Source organism: Lepidothrix coronata, unplaced genomic scaffold (genome assembly GCF_001604755.1).
Source record: "Lepidothrix coronata isolate B3197 unplaced genomic scaffold, Lepidothrix_coronata-1.0 Scaffold64, whole genome shotgun sequence".
NCBI lineage: Eukaryota > Metazoa > Chordata > Aves > Passeriformes > Pipridae > Lepidothrix > Lepidothrix coronata.
The window spans coordinates 3626062-3649805 of record NW_016690244.1 but is presented as its reverse complement, the minus strand read 5'-3'; the positions used below and the strand labels follow the sequence as shown (position 1 = coordinate 3649805).

The 23744-nt window shown below is 38.4% G+C and overlaps 1 protein-coding gene across 2 annotated transcripts in view; it reads right to left on the bottom strand.

Moving 5' to 3' along the window:
* Nucleotides 1–22966, bottom strand: part of ANO10 (anoctamin 10) — a 125320-nt gene extending 102354 nt beyond the window's left edge. Inside the window, exons 1-11 of one of the 2 annotated variants that reach the window (XM_017817953.1) lie at nt 22887–22966; nt 19610–19783; nt 18212–18394; nt 16177–16311; nt 15017–15136; nt 11923–12492; nt 9535–9590; nt 8558–8632; nt 7394–7576; nt 3800–3991; nt 1555–1683 (exon numbers count right to left, since the gene is read on the bottom strand). In XM_017817953.1, coding sequence (XP_017673442.1) covers nt 1555–1683; nt 3800–3991; nt 7394–7576; nt 8558–8632; nt 9535–9590; nt 11923–12492; nt 15017–15136; nt 16177–16311; nt 18212–18394; nt 19610–19769 — 1803 coding nt within the window. In that variant the 5' untranslated portion in view covers nt 19770–19783; nt 22887–22966. Of the gene's footprint in view, nt 1–1554; nt 1684–3799; nt 3992–7393; nt 7577–8557; nt 8633–9534; nt 9591–11922; nt 12493–15016; nt 15137–16176; nt 16312–18211; nt 18395–19609; nt 19784–19919; nt 20292–22886 lie in introns of those variants that run through there. The other variant, XM_017817954.1, reaches the window with a different exon arrangement.
* Between the last annotated feature and the right edge of the window lie 778 nt (nt 22967–23744).

The following is a 23744-nucleotide window of genomic DNA, read 5'->3' as shown; positions in this document are numbered from 1 at the left end:
AATTAAGAAGGAGAAGAAGAGAAAACTTTTCTGTAACCAAATGGTTACCTTTCCTCTCCTCTAGCTCATCCAGCATTAGCCTCCAACAGTCCCTTCATACAATGTTAATTATAGATTGGTGGTCTTCAACGAAGTTGCTTCTCTGTATAAGACAACATTCTTCCCCTCTCTTCCTCTCAGTACTAATTTATCTTTTCTCTCCAAACTTTCTTCCCTTTGTTTTCTGAATCCCCCTTTCCACCATGTTTATAGCTGTTTTGAGATACAATATTAAAAAGTAATTCCAAGAGCTACCTAATTACCATGCTGCAATTTCTGTCCCCTAAGGGCTCCATATACACAGAATTTAAATTTAGTGAGAAAAACGCTGATATTCTCCTGTGACCTACCAGGAAACAGAGGTCAGCCCAGAGATCACCCAACCAGCTTCACATTCAAACAGATAAGAGGGGAATACACAGCAAGTGAAAGCAAAAACAGCTCCATCTCTTTAAGCTGCCATAAATCCATCCTGCTTACAGTTAGTCATACAGTTTTCATAATATGATCTCTAGATATGTTGTCCAGTAATAAACTATATAATTAGAATTATTTTACCAAATTAGTTTTATACTACAATATCTCACTGAGATCAATGTAAACATTCACATGTGCATAATTGAAGAGCAATTCAACTGGGCTGCCTGTAGACCCTAACTTCAGCAAACTAGCTGACATCATTCATATTTGGAGCTAATTCTGCAAACCTTAAGGTTTAGAAAATAAAATTCAAAGCAAGCTCATAATTCATTGCATAACATTTAACACCTGTGAAAAGAACAACAAAGAAATATGTGCTCCTGATGCACCTCAGTAAGGCGATGCACTTTAATAACTGCACAGACACAATCCAGACCTATTGCCACAAGGAAAGTAATCCAGTTCCTAAAGGCTAAAACAGCATAATGATGAAAGTCAAGGCAATGCTACACAAGAAAACTCCAAAGGGAAGATATATAAGGGCAAAGTCCTGCAATCTCAGTTATTATGTAAAATGTCCACAGACATCCCTCCATGTCTGAAAAAGAATGACACTCAAGTGCTTACTATACAGAATTAGGAAAAAATTAAACCCAAATTCTGTTACAATTACCAATATTTACAGTCATCATCCACAGTTGTTTCACATAAGCCTTACAGGATACATCCCATAAAGATTATGTACAAAGTCTTTTTAAGATATGCTGGGGTCACAAACCAAGCAGAGAAATAACCAGTTCACAAAAATTTGATTATTTTGCTTCTTGAAATAGCACTACTAAATACCTGAAATACATGAAGTCACAAATAAACTGTATCTTGGGAATGCATGGGAAAGTATGGCAACAGCATTCACAGTACAGGAAAACACGGAAAAGAAAGAACTCAAAAAGCAAGACTTTGAAACTCTTCTTTGATAGGGAAATCTTCATTTCCTTTTAATATAAGGTGCAAGGGAAAGTCTACTTCCTGTTGTCATTTTCACTGGTGTTTGTGTTCTTTGCCAAAACATGCACTGTTTGAAGGCACACTTACCTCTATGAATGCCACAGTCAGAACAAGGTCCATTTTTGAGTCTGGGAAAAGCGCATCCACTTGAGGAGACATTCCAATCAGCATACAATTAGTTATAACTGATATTACACTCATAGTTTCAAAAGCCAACTGAAATAAAACACAAATATATGTATAGTTATGACCATTGCCTCTAATTTACCAGTCCCCAAATTGCTCTGGACAATACCTCTCTCTTCATTAAAGTCTCAGAAGACCCATTAGCTTCAATTTTTATTTTCCTTCATCTTTTGAATTCTATGGTATAAGACTTGTTTGGCAAGCAGTCCAGACTTCATCAGCTTGACAGGCAAAGACAAAACCACAACAAAGTTGTAACCTGAACAAGCAAAAGAGTATGCACTCATCTACAGTTGTACTCCTGAACAAATTTATTTCAGGATAAAGGAAAAATTGCAAAGTTCGTAGAGGAACTAATATTCTTAACACTGGTTTTGGATGTTTTATCTGAATGTTAAGTAATGGGAAAAGGTAAGGATGGTTTAGAATGACTTGTAGAATGACTTTTCTAAATCACAACTAGTTGCACAAGCTGAAATTTATTGAAAGAAAGATTTACATTTAAACACATGCAATAGCACAAGTCTAAGTTCTTGCCTACTCCCAAAGCTCCCACGAAATGTCTGAAATACAGCTTAACAATTACATTTGCAATATAATGGTTACTTATTCCAAGGTCCTGTCTGGAAGGAGAAAGACTGACATTAAATTGTAGGAACTGTCACAATGAATTAGCAAAAGTAGCTTTCTCCTTGAAAACAAGCTGGTGACTCAGCTCACCTGGTAAAATGATTCCAGTATTCCTTTAACAGAAATCTTTCAGCAAATACTCTAACTTCCCATATGAAAGAGAAAACTTGGAAATTTAGTTATTATTTTTAATTCAAAAAGCAAATGCATTTCTACTATTAGTTAAAAAAAATGACACCATAAAAAATAAAAGACTGTACCAGTATTGTTATAATTTTTCAGCCTACTCCCTTGATTGAAACAAACTATTCTAGCCAAACAAAATGCTATTCATATACCTGCAGCTATGCTTGTGACTTATGACCACAGCCTGATTTTTCTGGTGCTCACACCACTGGTCAATGCAGCTATGCCATCAAGATGTCAGCAGCATAGATTTGGACTGAGAAAATACATTCCATGTTAAAATGCAATCAGATTATAATTCACACATTTTAATGACATATTATTAAAAGACTTATAAGTCCACCTCAATACCTATGTGTCTAGTGAACATTGCTCAGGATCCTTGGTTTGCATGTTTTTACAGTATGTTTCACTTGAGGTTTTATGATTTCATTTCTCATCTCTCATTTGCTTCACTTGATAATATTTACACCCCCTCCAAAATAAATAATTGATTAGTGAATTGTGCCCTTTGTCTCCATTACATGTCACTAGAAAACTTGTTAAATAAAACTAGAATATGGATCATCCCCTAGAAAGTTCCCCCAACACACTTCACACTCCCTTATCAAGCCACTGCTATTAGAGAACACTGGAGTCTCTGGATGAAACTTAGTTGCCTCCTTTCTTTCCAGAAAATACTCTGGTCAGGATAAGTTCACTGATGCAACACACTCAACAAGCTCCAAAATAGCTGGTGCTGGCATGATTGCATGGACAAACAACTGAGGACAGAAAATCCTTAACCCAGTACTACTAGCATGAAATTGTTTGGATAGACTACAGCGTTCAGGCTGTGCAGAAAGTTCCAGCTCCTGCTCACAGATCCAGGTTATTTTAAAATTAGTCACCTTGAGTACCAGTGATCACAAGGGCACAGGCCAAGCATGTGGCTTATCTATTCTTCCATTTTTTTGAAACCCTTGCTGAGCTCCACGCTTCTGAGATTAAATTAGATATTACAATTTCTAAAATACGTGGGCTATAAAGAGTGCCAGGCAGTATCTGGAAGCTTTGCTATGTTGAATTGCAACAGGAGTACAATACATATACAAGAACTAAAAGAAAGATTTGTTTTCTTTTCAAAGGCAACTGAAAGACATGTGGTCAAAAACCCCACCAAAAAAAAAATCACTTGGATGTATAGTTGGATAGAAAATATTCTAAGGCATTGAAGAGAACAAAGTACCTACTGAAATTTGAAGTGGCTCATGGGCCAAACACACAGCTTAAATATATTTGTTGAAACCTCTTTTAAAACAAATGAACAGAAAAAAGACACAAAAATTACCTGCCAAACACCAATATTTGCTGTGGGTTCTGCAAATGGACGCTTGTAAACTCTGCACATCTTTAAGGCATCAGAGTAGATCTCTGTGATATTGTTTAACACTGCAAAGACAGCTGCCAGTGGATAAACACATGAGAAAAGACTCACATAGCCAAACTGTAAGAACAACTCCAGGTAATCATCAAAAGTACCCTGAAAAACAGAGCAAAAATAAGAACAACTGTAACCTACAAAAAAGAGATGAAGAAACACAGTAATAACAATAGAATTGTAAACACGTTTCCTCATCCCGAATCAGTTTTTTGGGAATGACTGCTGATAGAAAACAACAATTAAAAAACTCTCATCTAGTTAATTTGGAATTATTCGATTACTCAAAACTCCTTATAAGGGAAGGCCAAGGTTTTTCCTTTTACATAATGCATTTTCTGGAAGTCACACTTCTTATCCTTTTAACATGAAGTATGAATATATTCATCCAATTCAAGTTCTTGACTTTCTCAGCGAAGCAGTAACAGAAGGAACAGTGGGGAATAGGAAAACAACACCATGCATTTAAACTGTCAGAATATTCTCCTAAGAGCATTGTGGCAATAGAAATCCTAGTATTTCAGACTGACCATAAAGGACCTAACAGAAAGGTTGGTTTGGTAGATAGGAAACTCTTTTCTCGTACTTCTGCTTATTTATTTCAAAATGAGTAGGTCAGTTAGTGGCCCACTTGAAGGATGAAATGACACAATTCAGCACTGACATCTGAAAGGAACAATTAGTGCAAACAAACAAAACCTATTTTAAAAAATCTACAACACATCAATCACCTGATCTTTAAACCAAGAATGTGGGTACTTACATGCTTATTAAGTATTCACATGTAGGTTTATCATATATTTGCATATTGGTTTTGTAGTATTAATAATAGTCTTCTATTACTGCAGCAATTATTTATGAAAGAATTGAAACAACCACTTTTAAATAAAAAGCATTCACTGAACAAAGGATGGTGAAATACCACAAACAAGTTAAACTGGGATCTAGCAATCTTATATTTACACAGACCCACATATTGTCCTATCTCTCAAAATTTAAATCTTGAAAACTTGACAGTAACTGAGATTATTACAGGAACCACATAAAATTGGTTTCGGCTTAGACACATGGTTCTCTAATATTTTTTGCCCATTATAGCTGTTAAACAGACTACCCTTTTTCAGCATCTCTTGCTTTTTTCCCTAGCAAACAGAGAGAGAGGTAGTAGAAGCCTGCAAGCTCAGGAATCAACACTGGGTGCTCATTAGTTGCATTTTCATTTGAGGTCATTTTTAAGTTGCACATTTTAGCTGGGTCTGACAAACCGACCTGCAGGCCAAACCATGAAGAGCTACCTGACTTCTAAAGCCATTAAGATTTTTCCTTAGAAACACTTTGTACAAACTCTGAATTTTATTAGGGTCTTTCTTAGGGACATTTGTGCAGGATCCCTCACTGGAGTGGCAGCCACATTATCTGTTCCTGCTATCCCTTTCTCAGACAACTGTTGCAGTCAGAGAGCATTGCTTCCCTTTGTTCCCCTCCTTCTGCACAGTAACTGCACAGTATTCCCACTGCTTCCTCACACCCTTCTTCACATTTCCTTGCTGACTTTTAGAACAGCAGAGTATGAAAAGAAAATAAGTATTTATTTATGAAACATTGTGTTAGAAAACAGGGAGTCTGATATGATGTTCAAGACATTTCTAATTGTGCCACTGTCAGCCATGAGATCAGCACATGAACTACAGCATCAAGAAAACAAAACCAACAAAAATTCAGAAATTCAGGGAGAAAATGAACTAGAGGAGAGAAGCAGAAATTCTAAAAAAATAATTAAAAAATTACTGCAGCATGTTTTTGCATCTTAAATAGGGTTAAGGTCTGGAGATTTGAAAAGTGAGAAAGAACAAGGACAAAGAAAATAGAGAATTAAATGCTGAAGAGCATGTAAAGGAAGGAAAACAAAAGACAAAAGCCTGAAACACGGAATTCTGTCCAGACGCCTGCTAAACTCCTCAGGTACTAAACATAGTCAAATGCTTCCCCCTTGTGACAGCTTTAATTTTAGAAATATTCTTGCCTGCTGACAGCTCACTGCTTGCAAACAAATCAGTGGTTTAATATTATGTGTTCTCAAGCACAGAACAATTACAACATTTAGACTGAAAATGAAATTAAGGCCTTGAGTACACAGTACCTTGAACTGAAACTGAGGCTAGCAGTGCACATGTTCAAGGCAAAGTCCTAACTCCAAAACTGACCTCTTGGGTCCCTGCAGAAAACTATTCAGGGCACAACAGCACAACAGGTGCAGATTCATTTGATCCAGCTCTGCACAAGAAGCACTGGGCAATGTGACTCAAAGACACCACATTGGTTTTGTATGTGAGAGTTGAGAATAGAAGTCAGCTCAGGTCTAAGAGCCAGAGCTCATCTGCTCAGGCAAACCAAGGCCTGATGCTGACACACAGTGTTTGGAGCTGTGCAGGTGCAGTGCAGGACTATGCTGATCAGTTCAGACATAACTCAGGGATATCTGCTGTGTTCCCCAAGGCAAGACAGACATGCTGTCTAAATCTATCTCCTTCCGTATCAAACATGGGAAATACCAGTCTTCACATAGGAAAGCAAGTAGTAACATTTGTACAGTTTTTCAATTGTAAAGGTGCTATCTCTTTCTCCTCTTCCCATTTCATGGCACTTCATGCAGGAAGAGAGGAATGTGATACGGTATTAATATCAAATTTCAAACTGCTGATCTCTACCTTTTACATAAAAGGCACACTATCTACATGTAATTCTTACTCTGCAGAAGTACTGTAAATCATACAATATCAAGACTCTTGTCACTATGCTTGCAGCACCTCATCAAGAAAGCTATCAGCCAGTCTTTAAGGCCTTAACATACATGCCTATATCTACTTTGTCAATTCTTTTAGAACTGCAAATAGTGAATTGCAAGAAGTGTGTTAAATACAATTAAAAATTATACTGGGTAGGAGGTGGTCAGGAACAGAACCAGGAAGACAGTGAACGCAAAAGCTGTGGTTTCATGAAGCAAGAGGTTCCAGTAGCAGTAGTGTTTGGAAGAGTTGGTTTCTTCTGCTCTCTCCATTTCTGGCCCCATCCACACATGAGCACACTCTCTCTCAGGCTTTACTTTAACTGACAGTTTAAACCAGTATCACTGCAAAATCAAACCAGAACAACCTCCCTCTTCCCTATGCCAGGTTACTCATCCTGGTAGCCTTCAGGTTACTCTTGGAGATTAAGGGTATATTATACAAATACTTCTTTCCACTGATAAACAGGATTATGTAGCTCCAGATACAGGTGTTCATTCTTTCTCCTTCATTCTGGTGTAACAGGGATCCTGCACTGTATCCATTTCTTGATCCAGAGCACCATGTAGCTGCATAGACAATACCACCAGCAAAATTGATGAAGCTGGAAATAAGCTGTCAGGCCAGACAGCCAGAAATACTTTCATTTGCCCTGGCTGATGCTTCTGTCAACTACAGCCCAGAGAACTTTTAACTCTTTTACAGTGATAGAACATACCAAATAGGTTCCCATTTCTTTCTCCATATTGACTTGTTCAGCTAATGACAGGTCTGCATCAGTTTTCTGAGAACAAGTGAGTTTCTTCATCCTCTTGTTATGTCTCTTTTGGAGCCAGTAAGGAAGCAAGGATTCTGCAAACTGATTGAGGATCTGCGACGTTATCAGCAAAGTGGCCAAGCTCTTAAGTTTAAAAAAGAAATAAAAATAAATAGAACTGTGATAAATGTATGATCATTTGCAATTCTGTGTGTTCTAGTAGCACTGTGAGTTATTATACTATGACAAAAAAAGGCCAGCCTAACAAACCTAGCAACAGCACATGAAAAGTATAGATGCTCTAGTTCCCATTCTTTGCTATACACTGAAAAGGACAAAGCAGGAGTTAGAAGACTAAATATTTTGTGGATCTGGATGTATCCTGGACACAGTGCACCAAGTGCAATGAAAGGTAACACTTAACATATGCCAATGACAATCATGGAGCTAAAAAATCTTTTTTTTTCTACGTTTTTTCTTCTTGCTTTTACCTGAAGGTAGATGAAATATCACAAATGTTATGTCTGGTATAGATATGCCAAGTGTTTTGCTAGAGATCACTTTAGAGGAACAGGGATCTTGAGCTGAAGTTCTTGTTGTACTGCTCATTATGTTTGGAGCAAAAATATTTTCCTTATACCCATTTTTCATGCATTTGAGTGCATGAAAGATATTAACAACAGAAAGTTGATTTAAAATACTAACTACAAATTATTTTTGCCTTTATTTATTTACAGATCCTCACTGTAGCCATAAACTTAATCATGCTCCCATCATCAAGAGTCTCTCATTAAGAACACCACAGAGATAATAATTTTCTGACGTAAAAGGAAATAAAGAGGAAATGAAAATTTCCCAGCCTCATCTGTGTAAGGGAATAATCAATTTATTTGAAAACAGTTCCTCATTTATACAGAGGGAAAGAATTGCTCTATTCCATTATGATTCTGCAACAGTGCTACGGGAACTTAAATACAGAAGACGGATTCCTAAGAAAATATTTATGAAATATATTAATTGTCAAGCTAATGTTTTAGAATAAAAATTAAATACTAAAGTCCTGTTTCAATCAATCCTTCATTTTCCTAGATTCATCAACATTCTTAAGATGCTCTTGGAACTCACCTGCCTCAAAAGCTTCATATCAAACAGCACAAAGGCAATGTAGAAGAGAGATGCAAAACAATTTAAGAAGTTGAACTGCAAATAAAAATATTTAGTTTCAGTGCTCAAGCAAAAGTTCAGCTGCAGAATATCATCTAACTTAACAGATATCTTGACTAAACAGTTTCCATGCAGATGTAAACTGTTCCTTAAAATTTTCTTTACCATGTTTAAAATTTAGGTCAGAAAAATGATTTAACAAAAAAGTCAACAAAAAAACTCAAACCAAAACAAAACCACACACTAAAAAACCACCACACTGAAGGAAATAAAAAAGGAACTCTGGAAGAGACTTAAACAATCTTTTCAAAAAGGAAATTAATTAAACCAATCTTGGCAACTGCTTTTACTGAATATCTTATACGCAAATTTAAGATTTACAGTACAATTCCTTAGAACCAGTGTCACTCTGACTATATACCTGAAAGAGCAACCAAACACATATACATACACACAAAAGCTAGTTGTTCAGAGACACAAAGTAAATAGATCAGTATATACTATAAACTGCACAGGAACAGACTGAGGGACATTTCCAGCCTCCTCTGACCAGTTGTCTGAATGGTAGTACATAAAAGTTAATACACAAGTTTTTAAAAATATGATTAACCATAAAATCTTCCAAAAACTAAATGGAATAGTTCCCTGTTGAAGACAGGATCACAGCAATTAATAGGAAAACAGATATATAGAGAATCCTAATGAAAGAACAATCAATACAAATAAAAAGCCAACTTCCACTATAAAAAGAGGCATCTAAAATAGTCTAGCAGTTACTGCAACCACAATAGAAGTCTTGTTTACTCTGATATTTGTGCTTGTATTTGGCCTTGAACAAAAGTGTAGGTCAGTGAGGTAATGCTAGGAAAGCATTAATAAAACACATGACAAGTTGTCTTTTTAAATAATTTTAAAAGCTGCTTATACTACATACTTACCACTAAAACCTTCAGAATTAAATGATTCTGGTATGAAGATTCCAGCCTGTGATTTTCTAAAATACCAAAAAAATTATTGATCAGTAAACAGCAGAAGCTCTTATCATACACTAGACATTGTTATACAAAGAATAAAGAGACTTTTCCTCCACCTAAAAATTACTTATCTAATAGTTTATGTTCCTCCAACAGTTTATGGGAAAAAGAATTTATATTTAAGTGAGGTACCAGTACCTCACTTAATCTATGAAGCTAATCTGATGTACAATATTATCATACATGTTTTTGTCTACAACTCCAGTATTTTTTCTACTGCAAAGAAAGAAAAAACATCCATCATTCTTAACACTTAACAAAATGTTTCTAGCTATTGATTGTTCTTTGGCTGAAAACTAATGCAAGACTAATGGGAATATAATACAAAAAGTAACAATACCAAATTTAATTCAAAACCAGTAAATGCTCAAAGAAATGCTCCCATCCATCTCCAAGAAATTTAGATCAGACTCTATGCTCTAAAGCAAGACCAGAGTATGTGAAGTTCAATAGATGCATTACTCATTCTGAATTAGGATTTTCAGTTCATTCAAGATAAACTGTCAGAAGCTGATGTTTCAGGAGGGCTTTTTACCAGCAGGGAGAAGAGGAAAGTGAATGGGAGATTTCCAATTTCTTTCTGCTATTTTGTCAGATTGTACCTTTAAAGGCCTGGCTAAGGAGTAACTGAGAAGGCAGCCCACTAACACGAGCTGTGTCAACAAGGCTGAAAGGAGACACCCGTCACCTATGGACCTTGTTCAGCACAAACCAGCAGAGTTCTATTCTGACAGGGGTGTGAAGTGGGGCCTGACATGTGGAAAATGCACTCAAGTGACTGAATGCAATTTTTACTTTCAGCTTTCGCTAAATGATCAGTTCTCATGACAAATGGCTGCAAGAGGTGTGCTTAAAATACCCCAGATTGTTTCCCATGCTTTGTCAGTTTAGCTGTGTAAGTCAGATATTATCTGAAAATATGCCAGGTGGGAAAGAAGGTAGGACAGTTCAAAGCATGGCAGCATAAACATATTGGATAGAACACAAAAGGCACAAGCTGTCAGTGTAGCAAATTACATAAATACTGTCTCTGCTGAATATGAAACATCAGCTTAAAACCAAAAATATCTGGATTAAAAAAAACCTTGAGTTGCCTTTAAAAGACATTTTAGTCTATCTGATCAACACAACTGGGTATTATGGAAAAAAGCTTTTTCCTGCAGTGTAGTAAAAACAATGAAACAAAACCGTCAACTGAACCTCAGATATGAATTTATAAGTCATTACTTAAATAAAAGCCTTGAACAGTCTTAAACAAATAAAGAAATTGCTTGCTTTTACTATCATGGCTGTCAGGTTGAATTTGCTGAGCAAATCAATTTGGCATGCATAACCAAGTCCCACTTCAACACCTCTTTTTATTCTGTCTTCTGCATCAATCTCCCTTTTGCTTTATCTTTCTTCTGTTAATTTTCTGGGTCTCTGGCTTTAGTAATCTGGATTCTGTCCTACAAATTAATGCCATATGGAGCTACACAAAGCAGTTAACTCTCCATTAGCTTCATCTATTAACTTTGTCTGAAAGTGACTGCACATGTCTGTAGAAGTGCTAAAACTGAAAATAAACACTAGCATTTCACTATCCTTATGTTAGGTTACAAAACACAAGGCCCAATCTGTTAAATAAGCCACACATACAAGGGGAAGAAAAAGGCAATCTATTATAACATTCCTCCTCTTTTGAAAGTGCCCAGAGAAATATATTTTGATAGGGACATGAAATCTCAGTCTTTGTCATATAAGTACCATACACAAACACTTTCATATGACATTTAGTTGGTGGTTTTAGATTTGGTTCCATTATCTCAGTGCCTCTGTCATCTGCACAGATGTATGAGGAGATTAAGATACACTCAGCAAACCCAGGTTTTGGGTGCAACTTGCCAGGGCAGTTCTTCCTGCCACCCATCCACCTCTGAGCTCCTTCCTCATGCTCTCATCTTGTCCCTTTTGTCACCACTACGGCTGATACAGCAAAACAAGGAGCTAATTAAGGGAAGGGGGACTTCTGCACCAAAGGGAGAGAGCAGCTGAGGAAGAAGGCAGGATCACCCCTTCTGATGGCATGTCAGACAGAGCAAATTAACCCAAATATGAAACCGAAATCTCAGAACACTCAAAATATAAGAAGTTAAAATGGCTATCTCTTTTACCCCACAGCAAAAAACCACTTCAGGAAATTTCTTCAGCATTCTGTTAAACAGGAGCTCACAGTAATGTATTCTACAAAGAAACAAAGTCTAAGCATCTGGGATTCTAACTTGAAGGATGAAGAATAAACAACTTTCTTACCCCATGATGTTAAGAATTCAGCAGCGTACCGATAGATACGGTTCATAATTTCAATCACAACAGCATAGATGATACTGGGCACATACAGCATCAAGCTGCTGAAGTTAGACTCGTTCTCATTGTGATAATCCAGAGCCCACTGTTCCAAGTCAAAGTAAATCATCATCACGTACAGCGAGAAGTAGAGGCAAAGGCACACAAATGGTAAGGACACCAGATAAATCCGTAGCTGTCTCTTAATACTTGAGTACACTGGTTCCTCCCTCCCGGTGACAGGATTGATACCCAGGACACCATGGAAGCCTGGTCTTGGTTCTTCAAACTGTCGCTTCATCAACAGCGTCCCCCAACGGTACGTCAGGACGGCGCAAATCCGCTTCCAAACTTCCAGTATCACAGTGGACCAGAGCAGATTGAATGTGGCAAACATCACATATTTGTCATAGTCTTCCCATGCAAACACATAATAAGGAATCCCAATGACAGCCATTGGAATCAAAGCAAACGTGAAGTATTCTAAGAAGCCGAAGTAGAGAGCAATGGTCTCGCCAAAGTAGCAGCGTATGTCATCTGCAGAGACAAATGAATCAATTAAGTCTACACTTAAAACACAGACATCAGTGCAATACCAAACTTGATTCTACACGAACTTTCCATTGGCCAGAATTTTTTTTTCTAAATAACACAACGAATATTATTGGGTTTTTTTCTCCCTTATTCCAAAAACTCAGATGGTTATCTGAATTATTTTCTTTTTATGTTGCATATATATACACATACGCATAAACACACCATTCAGATGGTAAAGAAGTCAAATACCCCAATACTTATTATATCAACATCATATATCCAGAGGGAAAAAAAAAGGAAACCCCAACCAAACTGAAAACAGTATCATCTTGGTAACAGAATTGATCAATGAATGGCTAGGATGGCATTGATGGCATTTGATTTAAAACAAACCAAACTTTAACAGCAAGTGACACTTAATTTCTGAAGATTCTCACTGGCATAGGTACTCCTGGGAAACAACTTTGTTTCAGCTTGCTCAGGGCCAAAAAGGGCTAGTTGTGCTTTGACAACCCCCAAGAAACTAAAGGAACAGATGGAAGGTATATTGAAATCTTTAATCTTAAACATGTCAGCACATCCAGGTTGAGACATTCTCTTCAGCAGACAACTGACAGGTGAAATACACATTTGCTGTACTCACTAAGTCTGTCTGCTCAGGTGTTACAGAGACATGAAAAGTGCACTAGTAATGGATGTATTTCATGACAGATATATTACTTCCAAGAAGACAAGATCTCACTTTTCTTACTAATAACAAAAAATATAGGAGTATTTTTCAACATAATCTAGAAATAGCACCACATAAGATATAGAAGTGCCTAGCAGAGTTTTGAATGCCAAAATCTGTTTCATCTTTGCTTGCTTGAAAACATTGCTTGTATGCCACTGCTACGTATTCACCAGCTTAACAAAACAGCCATAGAATCACGACCTCTGAATTGACACCCTCTGTAACAGACTAACACATCAAAGCCCCACATGCAATACCAGAATATTCTTATGGCTCAGGGTTTACAAAACACTACAGCAGAAGTTCACAGTTGCCCATCAGGTAAGTCTCTGAAAGCAGGAAGGAAAGGTAAACAGACAGAAGAATCAAACTCCAACATCCCTCTCAATTGCAAATTAATTAACAAATACATTCAAGTGTGGGTCATTAGCATCATTTCACACTCCAAGCATACAACACTTTAATTCTTAAATAAATACATACTTAACAGGTTCCTGGCATTTACGTCGACATTTTTTTATGTATTCAATGTCAGTCAAAAAAAATGCTCTCTCACATAAACAAAAGACAAGCAGACAATAAGACTCCTAAGACAATACTCTAGAGGCAGGTATTATCGAGCCAGACCTTTAATGTCCTGCAGCTCAGGAAAGAAGCTCAAGCAACTGCAAGACCCAGAGATTTATAATCAGGCAAACTCCCAAATGCTTACTTTCTTATTTTTAAGTTAAGTTCATGGGTTTAGAGTTTAAAACTTAACTTTCCACATTGCCAGACTAAAAACTGTTTTCATTTTAAGATTATTCAGTGTCTAAAATATATGCAAGTGATGCTGGCAGGCAACATACAGTCTTCATACAGACAATGAATTTAAAACAAACTGTTGTAAACACACTTTTGACATGCCTACTACTCAAAATAGCTTTGGGAATTCCAGACATTTAGGAGCTTGTCAAGAGTCAGTTTGACTAAACAGTCTTGGTTTGGACCATTAATGCTTCACTGAGGGGTAGGGAGAATTTGTGATTGCAGACTGCTGTTATATGGAAGCTCATGGACACTGAATCCGCAGACTCTGGAGCCACCAATTTTGCAAGTCTAGAACCATTTCAGGTGGTCACACAGGAAACACTAAAAGACAAAAAATTTGTCCAATCGGTAAAAGAGCAATGTCTAATTTCAAAATGACATTACATGACCATGGTGCAGATGCTGAGCCCTCGAACTGCCCCCCAGCTCCAACTTGAAAACTACAACCAAAGGCCTATATACAGAAATCCTGAAGCTATGAGAAAGAAAATCAAGAGACATCCAGTGCTTCACTCCAGAACATTTGTATTGAGAGTCATTATAGCAAAAGATTATCCTACAGCCATCTTAGAACCAAAAGAGAATTCAGTGAACGGACCTCAACTGTGCATGTCAACAAGTTTGGAAACACAGGTGCTTTTTTAACCAGAGCCTAAGCCACTCTGTTGATTCCAAGATCAGTAAGAACAAAGGTAGGTTTAAAAAAGGGACTTTGATTCATAAAGGCCAACAAAACAACCTGGGCAGAAAGGTAATGTTTGAGGAGGTGAACTGCAAGGGGTAATTCAGGATGTAAAAAGGTAAACTCTCAGTGAAAACAACAGACTTCTTGGTACCATACTTACCTTCCATACAGGATTTCACTTTTATAGAAGCTAAATGCTGCAGTGGAAGTTAGACCTTTGGTCTTCTCACACAAATTGAAAACTTCTCCAGAAGAAACCCTGCACTGTATTTATAGTAGAGTAAGTGTTCACATACCTAAAGGTTGATAGCCAACCCTCACTCGGCCATACCAGCTGTGACGGAGCTTTTTCAACTCTTCTCTATCATGCAGTGGGAAAATCTGAACTAGGATACCACTGGTCAATAACCTTCTCACTAGAAGAACAAAAAAAACACAACAATGTACCTAGCACACCTTCAAAGGACAATAAAGTTGACATAAGCATACAGGTTACATTATGTACTTAGTAAGCCTAAAGTTCCTTTGAAATAGATATAGGACTTGAAATAAAAAAAAAATAAATTGTCTGCATGTTAGTTAAAAAATTATTCATAATAGAGAGCAGTTGTACTTATTCCTACAAAGACTGTGCTGTCCACTGGAAGAGAAACAGCAACCTTTTTACATCTATTAACTATTCCATAAGTTTTTAGTATAATCAGTTGCAGCTTCAATAACAAAAAGTGATACAGATCAGAACTGAAATGCCTTATGTAGCTTTGTGAGGAAAGCCTTTGTTGTATTAATAATTGGAAAGATACTAAAAGCATTTTTGAATTATCAGTTAACACTAATTCATAAATTACAACACATCTTCGCTGCAAACAAACTATATATTCCACAATTTCTATTTAACTTTGCTATGGAAAGCAATACTACACGTGTGGATAAAAAATTAACAGACTGCTCTGGAAGTTACAACCATATTAAAAAAGAAAATAAAAGCAAAAACAGGAGAGGGGAGGCACTGGAAGCTGAAAAGAACATAAGGCCAGAGCCTCAGCCGCACACAAAAACTCAGAATGGAAAGCCCACTGGAAGTAATCTGGCCCAACTTCCTGCTTGAAGTAGGCCTAGCTTAAATCAGGCTGCTCAGGGCCTTTTCCAGTGAAGATCTAAAAGTTTCCCAGGACAGAGTTACCAACAATCTCTTTAATTCCCTGTTCCAATGTTTGGTTAACCTATTGTGGAAAAAACTTTCTTGATCCTATTCAGAGTTTCTCTTGTTGCACTGTACATCCATTTCCTCTTGTCCTATCGCTCTGAAGCAGCGAGAAAACAAAGCTGATTAAACATAGTGGGACTTTAGTGTCCAAATAATTTCTCTTCATTACAGGAAAATTAATTTTTTTCCACAATGAACACTATTCTACATCAACACAGTGAGTTACAGGCAACAAACTACATTGCTTACCAATTGATTTTCCTGGGTACAGCTTGGCCTGAGGATATCCAGGGATCATTTTTTCATTTTTAGCTCTCAAATTCTCAAGTTCGTGTTTGATGATGTACTGACATTCTGCCATTGTAAGGAAATTGTGATTGTCATCTAAATCAAAAAGAAGGTTGTGTGAAATTGTGCAGCAACAGAATACAATCTTGGCAGCAAATAACTACAAAAAATTATCAGAATCAGGAAAAAAAAATTATGTGACTGTTATTGCCAATGAACATCCATAAGCAAAAACTCCACTATTTAAAATAAACTTCCTGAGAAGAAGCTTTCTCACTGCATTTTTTGACTACCCAGATAAACTAAGAGAACAAATCACTCAAGAGACAGACATCTCTGAAGTATTAATTGCTGGTGCCTTGCTAAAAGAGTCTTCCTTAGGCATCCACTATTTGTCAATCTCAGCATCTCCATAACCCTTTCTGACCTTTCGTTCGAAGTATTAACATAATAAAAACCAGTAGGATGTCAAGGACGAATCTCCTTTACAGTAAGCATTTCACACCAAATACCACAGAATAATAGTCTCTTGCTCTTATTGCCCATACAACATAATAAGCCATTTGAGATAATTAGTTCTGATAAAAATACGGAAAAGATGTAAACCAATAAGAAAACTTCCAAAAAAACCCACATTTTCGAAAGCTACAGTAACAAATCTATTGTCAACCCCATCATCAGGAAAAAAAGACTGATTTCCTTCAGATAACGACCAATTAATTTTTTCTCCTTTTAGAAATAAGAAACAATAGAAATTGCCCTAGATACACTAAGAATAACCTAAAATAGCAGCAAATCTCTAATACAAAGAATAACAACATAGTATCAGTTAAACTGGGCAACCAGAAATACTAGCAAGACAAAACAGGCCGCAAGGGTTTTTTCGTAGGTGACATTTTTCACTCATCTAAGCATAGTCAACTATCTTATCCTTGACAAAAATAAAATTACGCTAATGTTTTTGTACTTATGTTTTTGGGTTTGTTACTAATGTGTAAAAAGAAAAAATGCCAGGAGATACAGCAAAAATTATATTATAGATTTACAGCAGTTGCAGTTCCAGCTGCTTCTAGAGCCTCTCTTAGCAATGACAGTCAGATTTGCATCAAGAAATGAAAATGGCACTTTTGCAACTGCCAATTGTTCTCAAGGCTTCCTAATTTCAGGAAAGCAAGGTCACAAAAGAAAAGACACTGCAACAGTTATTGCACACAGCAGCAGAAGTGAACAGAACTGGCATCCAACAACAAAATTTCAGCTTTATTATTGTTTCAGACGGACTCAATAACCTTGATATTGAAAACGTGGTGAAAGGCATCACTCAAACGGGTACATGAAAAGTACTGGCAAGACTAAGCTGGAACTCCAGTATTTACCTGGAAAGCAAAATGAGTTCTGCCACTGCAGGGGGGTTAAATACCTTACAAGCAGCATATTTAAAAAGAAACCTTACTGTATTGGTTCCTCCTTAAAACAAAAGAGGAGAAGGAACAATTTCCCTAATCATGCCCAAATCCCACTAAATGGCTCTTTAGTGCTAATTAATTGTTTAATTGTTTGATGGGTACATGTAATAGAGAAAAATGTTTCTATTTTCTCCAGCTAATTATAAGATAATAAGCCTCAAAACTGGCTCATAGAAATTAAATTGCTATGCTAATTTACAACATTGATTGTTAATCATAAAATCATGTTTATCAACTATTTTGTCTTATTTTCAATGAAAATCTTTCATACAAATAAGAGACTATTTGGAGCATTGAAAAGCATAAAGGAAAACACAAGCAAAAAATTAAAAGCCATTTGACCAAAAAAAAAAATCATTATATGATCTGAATTTCCATAGTTAAAAATGAGTATTTATTCATGACTTGGTCTTCCTATTTCTGTTCACTGACATCCTTCCATCGAATAAAGACTGTGAAAGATTTAGCAGTGTAATTCTTATAATCTTTAGTCGTACTTTGCAATGACAAAGACCCCTACAACTGCTTACCTGCAAAATCTTTGAAAGTTTTTCTACTGCTGTAGGTAAAAGTTCTCATTGAGTTATCATTACATTCCTTCACCAAACCCACATTTTCAGCTCCCAGCAACAGCCTTAAGTGGGATGCTCCAACTAAATAAATATTTTCATGTCCATTTTCTGTGACCAATGGTTTAATCAGCAGTTGTGCACCTTTAAAGTAAAGAAAGGCAAAATAAGTAAGAAAATACATTAAAATTACATCTAAAAGCCCTACTGTTTTAGCATCCACCACAACAGTCCTATTTAACAGGAGCACTGAAAATGCCTCTTAAGGGCACAAAGAATTAAGGCTTCAACAGCACTTGATGTGTGGTGTTTAGAATCTTGCAGGGCCATCCTTGGATTTAGCCCTGTTTCTGGGGAAGCACTCAAAACAGTGAACTGGAACAATGGGGACAACTGGGATCTACTCCCGTAATGTTCACATCCCATAAGCAAGCAGTGCTTCTGCAAACAGTCCCACATGTTTTAAGGAGACTAGACTTTTGAAACAGAAACATCCCTAATTTATTTAACAGAGGCCTGAAACCAAGTTTGTAGTCACAAATCCAACAGCCACAGGAATAAATGACCATAACCTGTAAACTACAACAGCCATAAAAAATGTCTCTCAAAAAAATATTAATTAAAAAAAATCAAAACAAAAACCACAAACAAAAACAACAACAAAACCCCAAACAAAACAAAAACAACCAAAAACCAAACAAAACCCAAACAAACAAAACCCCAAAACAAACAAAAAGAAACAACAAAACCATCCCAAGAAATTACAAATGAATTAGCCTAACTTCAGCTGCCAGAAGTGGACTAAAATGAGTGATGAAATATTGTCTTTTTAAAACCCTACAAGCTACCAAGAGTGTAACTAAAATCCAACATGAATTCAACAAGATTAAATTGCTTTCTGCTAACTTAACTTTATTCTACAACACGATACCAAGTCTTATGGACGGGATGTGAGATGTCTTCATTTTGGCAAGGCTTACCATGTTTCCATGAGCAACAAGGGAAACATGCTCTAGACAACTGCTATAAAAACTGACATAAAAACTACTTTGAGAGACAGATTATCAGGCTTTCACTGAAAAAAACAGAAGAATTCTAGATTTCAACTGGCATTTGACCTTAAGCCAGTGTTTTCATTAATAACAGGGTTAAGAGGGTTCAGTTATTACAGTTTCATGACAGCAGCATGAAGCTCTATTCATTCTAAATGAAGCAACTTCAAAAATGCAAAACAGAATGAGATTGGCCAAACAATCATTAAACCACAAATTCCTAGAAAACAAACCTTCTGTAAGTCTTCATATCATGGTGACAGCCAATTTGTTTTCAAACTGTTACCGAAGATCATACTGTACTCACCTCCATCTGCTTTTTTGTCTGCAATTCGTTTAGTGAACCATTCTATGGTTTCTTCTTTGGTGCCTTTCGCAAGTTCAATCACTACCAGAGGCCTGAAGTTAGACTCAACAGTATCCAAGAATGACCAGCTTTCCGCCATCTTTTGTGGTTTTTGCACCATCTCTTGCGAGCTTGCTAAGTACAAAAACGGAATAAAAGGCAAGTGTTAAAAAATATTTTGCACCAATCTAAAAACCACAAAACTTTACTACAGCGAGTTACACGTGTCTGTGCTTAGCAAAGGCATAAGTGTGCATTTTTGTGGACTTACTACTGTGACCAGCTTGAGAAACCTCTCCAGTTGTCAAGGCATTATTAGTCCTCAGTGGCTTACTTATGTCCTTCTCTCTGAGTAGGAAAAATGTTGTTGCGATAGGGAGAAAATATTGCCAAAAACAACCTTGCAATTTCCTACAGTGTATTTGTCAGCAAATGAAAACATTAACAGAACCTTAGTCAAACAGATATCTAAAATCAATAAGCTTCTCATGGTAAGAGTATGTAAACACATCATAAGTTCAAGAAGGAACTTTCTCAGTTAATATTGTAAAGCTTTAACCATACCAAGGAAACCTTTATTATGCTGGGTAGGTGAGCAAGACACCTGTCATACAGATAGGCAAATTAAGCACAAAGCACTTAAATGACTTTTTGACAGCTATAAACCAAGTGTTCTATGACAAAGTCCATCTGCAAAGCACTGAGCATCAGCACAGCTTTATGTCTAAAAACTCCAAATTATCTAAGTGGATCTTTATAGAACCACAGACTTGTTGAGGTTGGAAAAGACCTTTGACTCCAGCCATTAATGCAGCACTGCCAAGTCCACCACTAAATCATGTCCCCAAGTGCCACATCTACACAGCTTTTAAATTGCTCCAGGGATGGTGACTCAACCACTTCCCTGAGAAGCCTATTCTAATGCTCAGCAACCCCTTCTGTGAAGACATTTTTTGCAATACCCAGTGGTACAACTTGAGGCCGTTTTCTCTTCTCCTATCACTTGTCACTTGACAGACCCACACCTTGCAACAATCTCTTCTCAGGTAGTTGTAGAGAGTGATAAGGTCTCCCCTGAGCCTCCTTTTCTCCAGCCACTCCTCTTTAGTCTTATTAACAAACTTTATACAAAGATTCTACAGAGATCATTATATCATGCTACATAAAGAAACTTAGAGGTATTGATATAGAACAATCTGGTAACTAACCTATTAAATATAAAAAATAAATTAAAAAGCCACCAAAAAACCTATCACAGACTTAATTTACTAATTTAAAAGTTAGGGGAAGATTTGATGATTTTGTTTTGGTGGGTTTTTAGGGTTTTTTTGCTATTAACTTGACTGAAGAAAGGATTTTACCCACTGTCTTTAAGCAGTTGCCCCTCCTGTTCAAAGAGTGAACTTACTTAATTTCGAAGCAAGTTGCTGTAAGGATGCAGTTTAGCATTTATGAGTTATATTTGTGTGATTCAAAGAGAAATCACAGTCTGTAGTATTTCATATAAACTATCCTACAAAATACAGTGATACTGCAAACACATGCATATCATAATAAAAAAGTCTATTCATTTTTGACTGGCAAAAAAAAAAGCTTTCAAGCAAAATTTCAATGGGGTTTTCAGTTAGTTTCACTTGCCTTTCACATGCACACGATTCTGCAACACTCATATTTACAGCTCCGAACCCAAGTACACATCTTTAAAAGAAATACACTTAATAAGTATTTAAAAATATTTAACAGGCATATCTGCACAAATAGAATGAATCAGGCAAAGGAAAACACCATCACGGACGAGGCACTGTAACTGGGATTGTCAAGGACTGACTACATTGTTTTGATAAGCCATTCCACCTCAATGCATCCCTATCCATAATCAGCTGTTGGGGTTTTTTAAGATAATGCCTGACACATTGTGCATACTGCAATTTCTAAAGAATTTAAGAACGAAAAGCACTAGCTATTTACTAAATATTACTATTTAGGAAAACGGCTTTGCAGAACAGTTCTTTTCTGGAAAAAGCCTGTGTATAAAAGGTGTGCTGCTCAGTGAACTTCATTTATTGGCTCCTATCACTTATTCAGAATTGCTGTGCTTCACATAGTGACTATTTAAGAACCATAGAATCATCACAGAAACACAGAATGGTTTGGGTTGGAAGGGACCTTAAAGATCATCTGGTTCCAAGTCCCCTGCCGTTAGCAGAGACACATTCCACTAGACCAGGTTGCTCAGAGCTCCAACCTGGTTTTGAACACTTCCAGGGATGGGGCATCCACAGCTTCTCTGGGCAACCTATTCCAGTGCCTCACCACTCTCATAGTAAAGAATTTCCTCCTAATGTCCAATCTAAACCCTCTCCCTTTCAGTTTGTTTTGTTATTTTTTGGCTTTTGGTAAGATTTGTTATTTTCAGGCTTATTACTACTGAAAACTAGAACAGATTTGAAGTACTCTTCCAAATCGTGCCTGTGATTTCCAAACAGCTTGCCCAAGGCCCAGCACAGATCCTACGGGAGGTAACTTGGCCTTTTCTTTCATATATACACAGTGAACTTGTGACAGACCCCAAAGCGTGGGGAACAGACCCAAAAGACCCTCTAAGCCCCACAGCCCCCCTGCCCGTCATGGAGCGGCTGGGTGGCGGTCACAGAATCAGTTAGGTTGGAAAAGACCTCTGAGATCATCAAATCCAACCTGTGACCACCACTACACCACCACGTCAACTCAGGGCAGCGGGAGCCGCGGCCTCTTTCTAGAGGGTCCCTGCAGGGCCGGGGCAGGCTCACTGCACGGCCGGGCCCACTGTGAGGCGGCCCATCACAACTCCCTCCCGCCGGCAGTATGCGCCTCGCTCTCCTTTTATAGGAACCGGACGCCCAGTGAGGACAGACGCCCGGCCGTCCCCGCCGCCAGCGCGGCCGGTGACTCACTCCCTCCCTGCCTTCCTCCTGCCCGGCCGCGCTCCGCCAGCGGCCGCCGCCCTGCGCCGCCACCCTGCCCGCTGCCCGGGAGAACGGGCCGGCACCCAGCCCCGTCATCCCCGTCTCGCTCGTGAACGCCGCCAGGCGGCGGGGCAAGGACTGGGGGTGTCACAGGTGCCGCGGTGGGGGCCAGCTCCGCGCTGGCTCCGCGCCGCGGCCGGATGGGCGGGAAGGGGGAAGGCTCCTCCCTTCGCGGCGGCGCAGGCAGTGAGGGCCCCTTCCCGCTGGGCGACCGCCGCCCACTCCCCACTCACCACCGGTGCCGGCTCCACATCCGCAGGCCAGGGCGGGGAGGGGCGGGAGGCTGACGGCGGCCCCAGGCACCGGGCCCGGCCGGGAGCGGCGCCGGGCCGGCCCAGCGTGGCACCGCCCGCCGGCTGCCGCTGGCCGCGCCCCTCACACGGGGCCCATCCCATTCCATTTCAAACCATCCCGGCCCGGCCCCTGTCTGACCGACCGCTCCTTGCACCATGATGCGTCCAAAATGTTATTAGGTCAGTGTTGTAACAACACTCGAATAGACCACGAGCTCTCATGTCATCCTCTTGTTTATTTTCACCTTTCCCTCCCTGTGCTGTCTCCTGTCACAGAATCACAGAATCAATTAAGTTGGAAAAGACCTCTTGAGAACATCGCGTCCAACCTCTGACCAAACACTGCCATGTCAACTAGACCATAGCACTAAGGGCTCGTTTCTTGAATACTTCCAGGGACAGTGACTCCACCACCTCCCTTGGCAGCTCATCTAATCACCCTTTCTGTGAAGAAATTCTTCCTTATATTCAATATAAACCTACCCTGGCACATCTTAAGACTGTGTCCTCTTGTCCTATCACTGGCTGCCTGGGAGAAGAGACTGACCCCCACATTGCTACAAACTCCTTTCAGGTACTTACAGAGAGTGATAAGGTCTCCCCTGAGATTCCTTTTCTTCAGGCTAAACAACCCCAGTTCCCTCAGCTGCTCCTCATAGGTGTTGTGCTCCAGTTCCTTCACCAGCTTTGTAGCCCTTCTCTGGACCGCTCCAGCACCTCTATATCTTTCCTGAATTGAGGGGCCCAGAACTGCACACAGTACTCCAGGTGTGGCCTCACCAGCGCTGAGTACAGGGG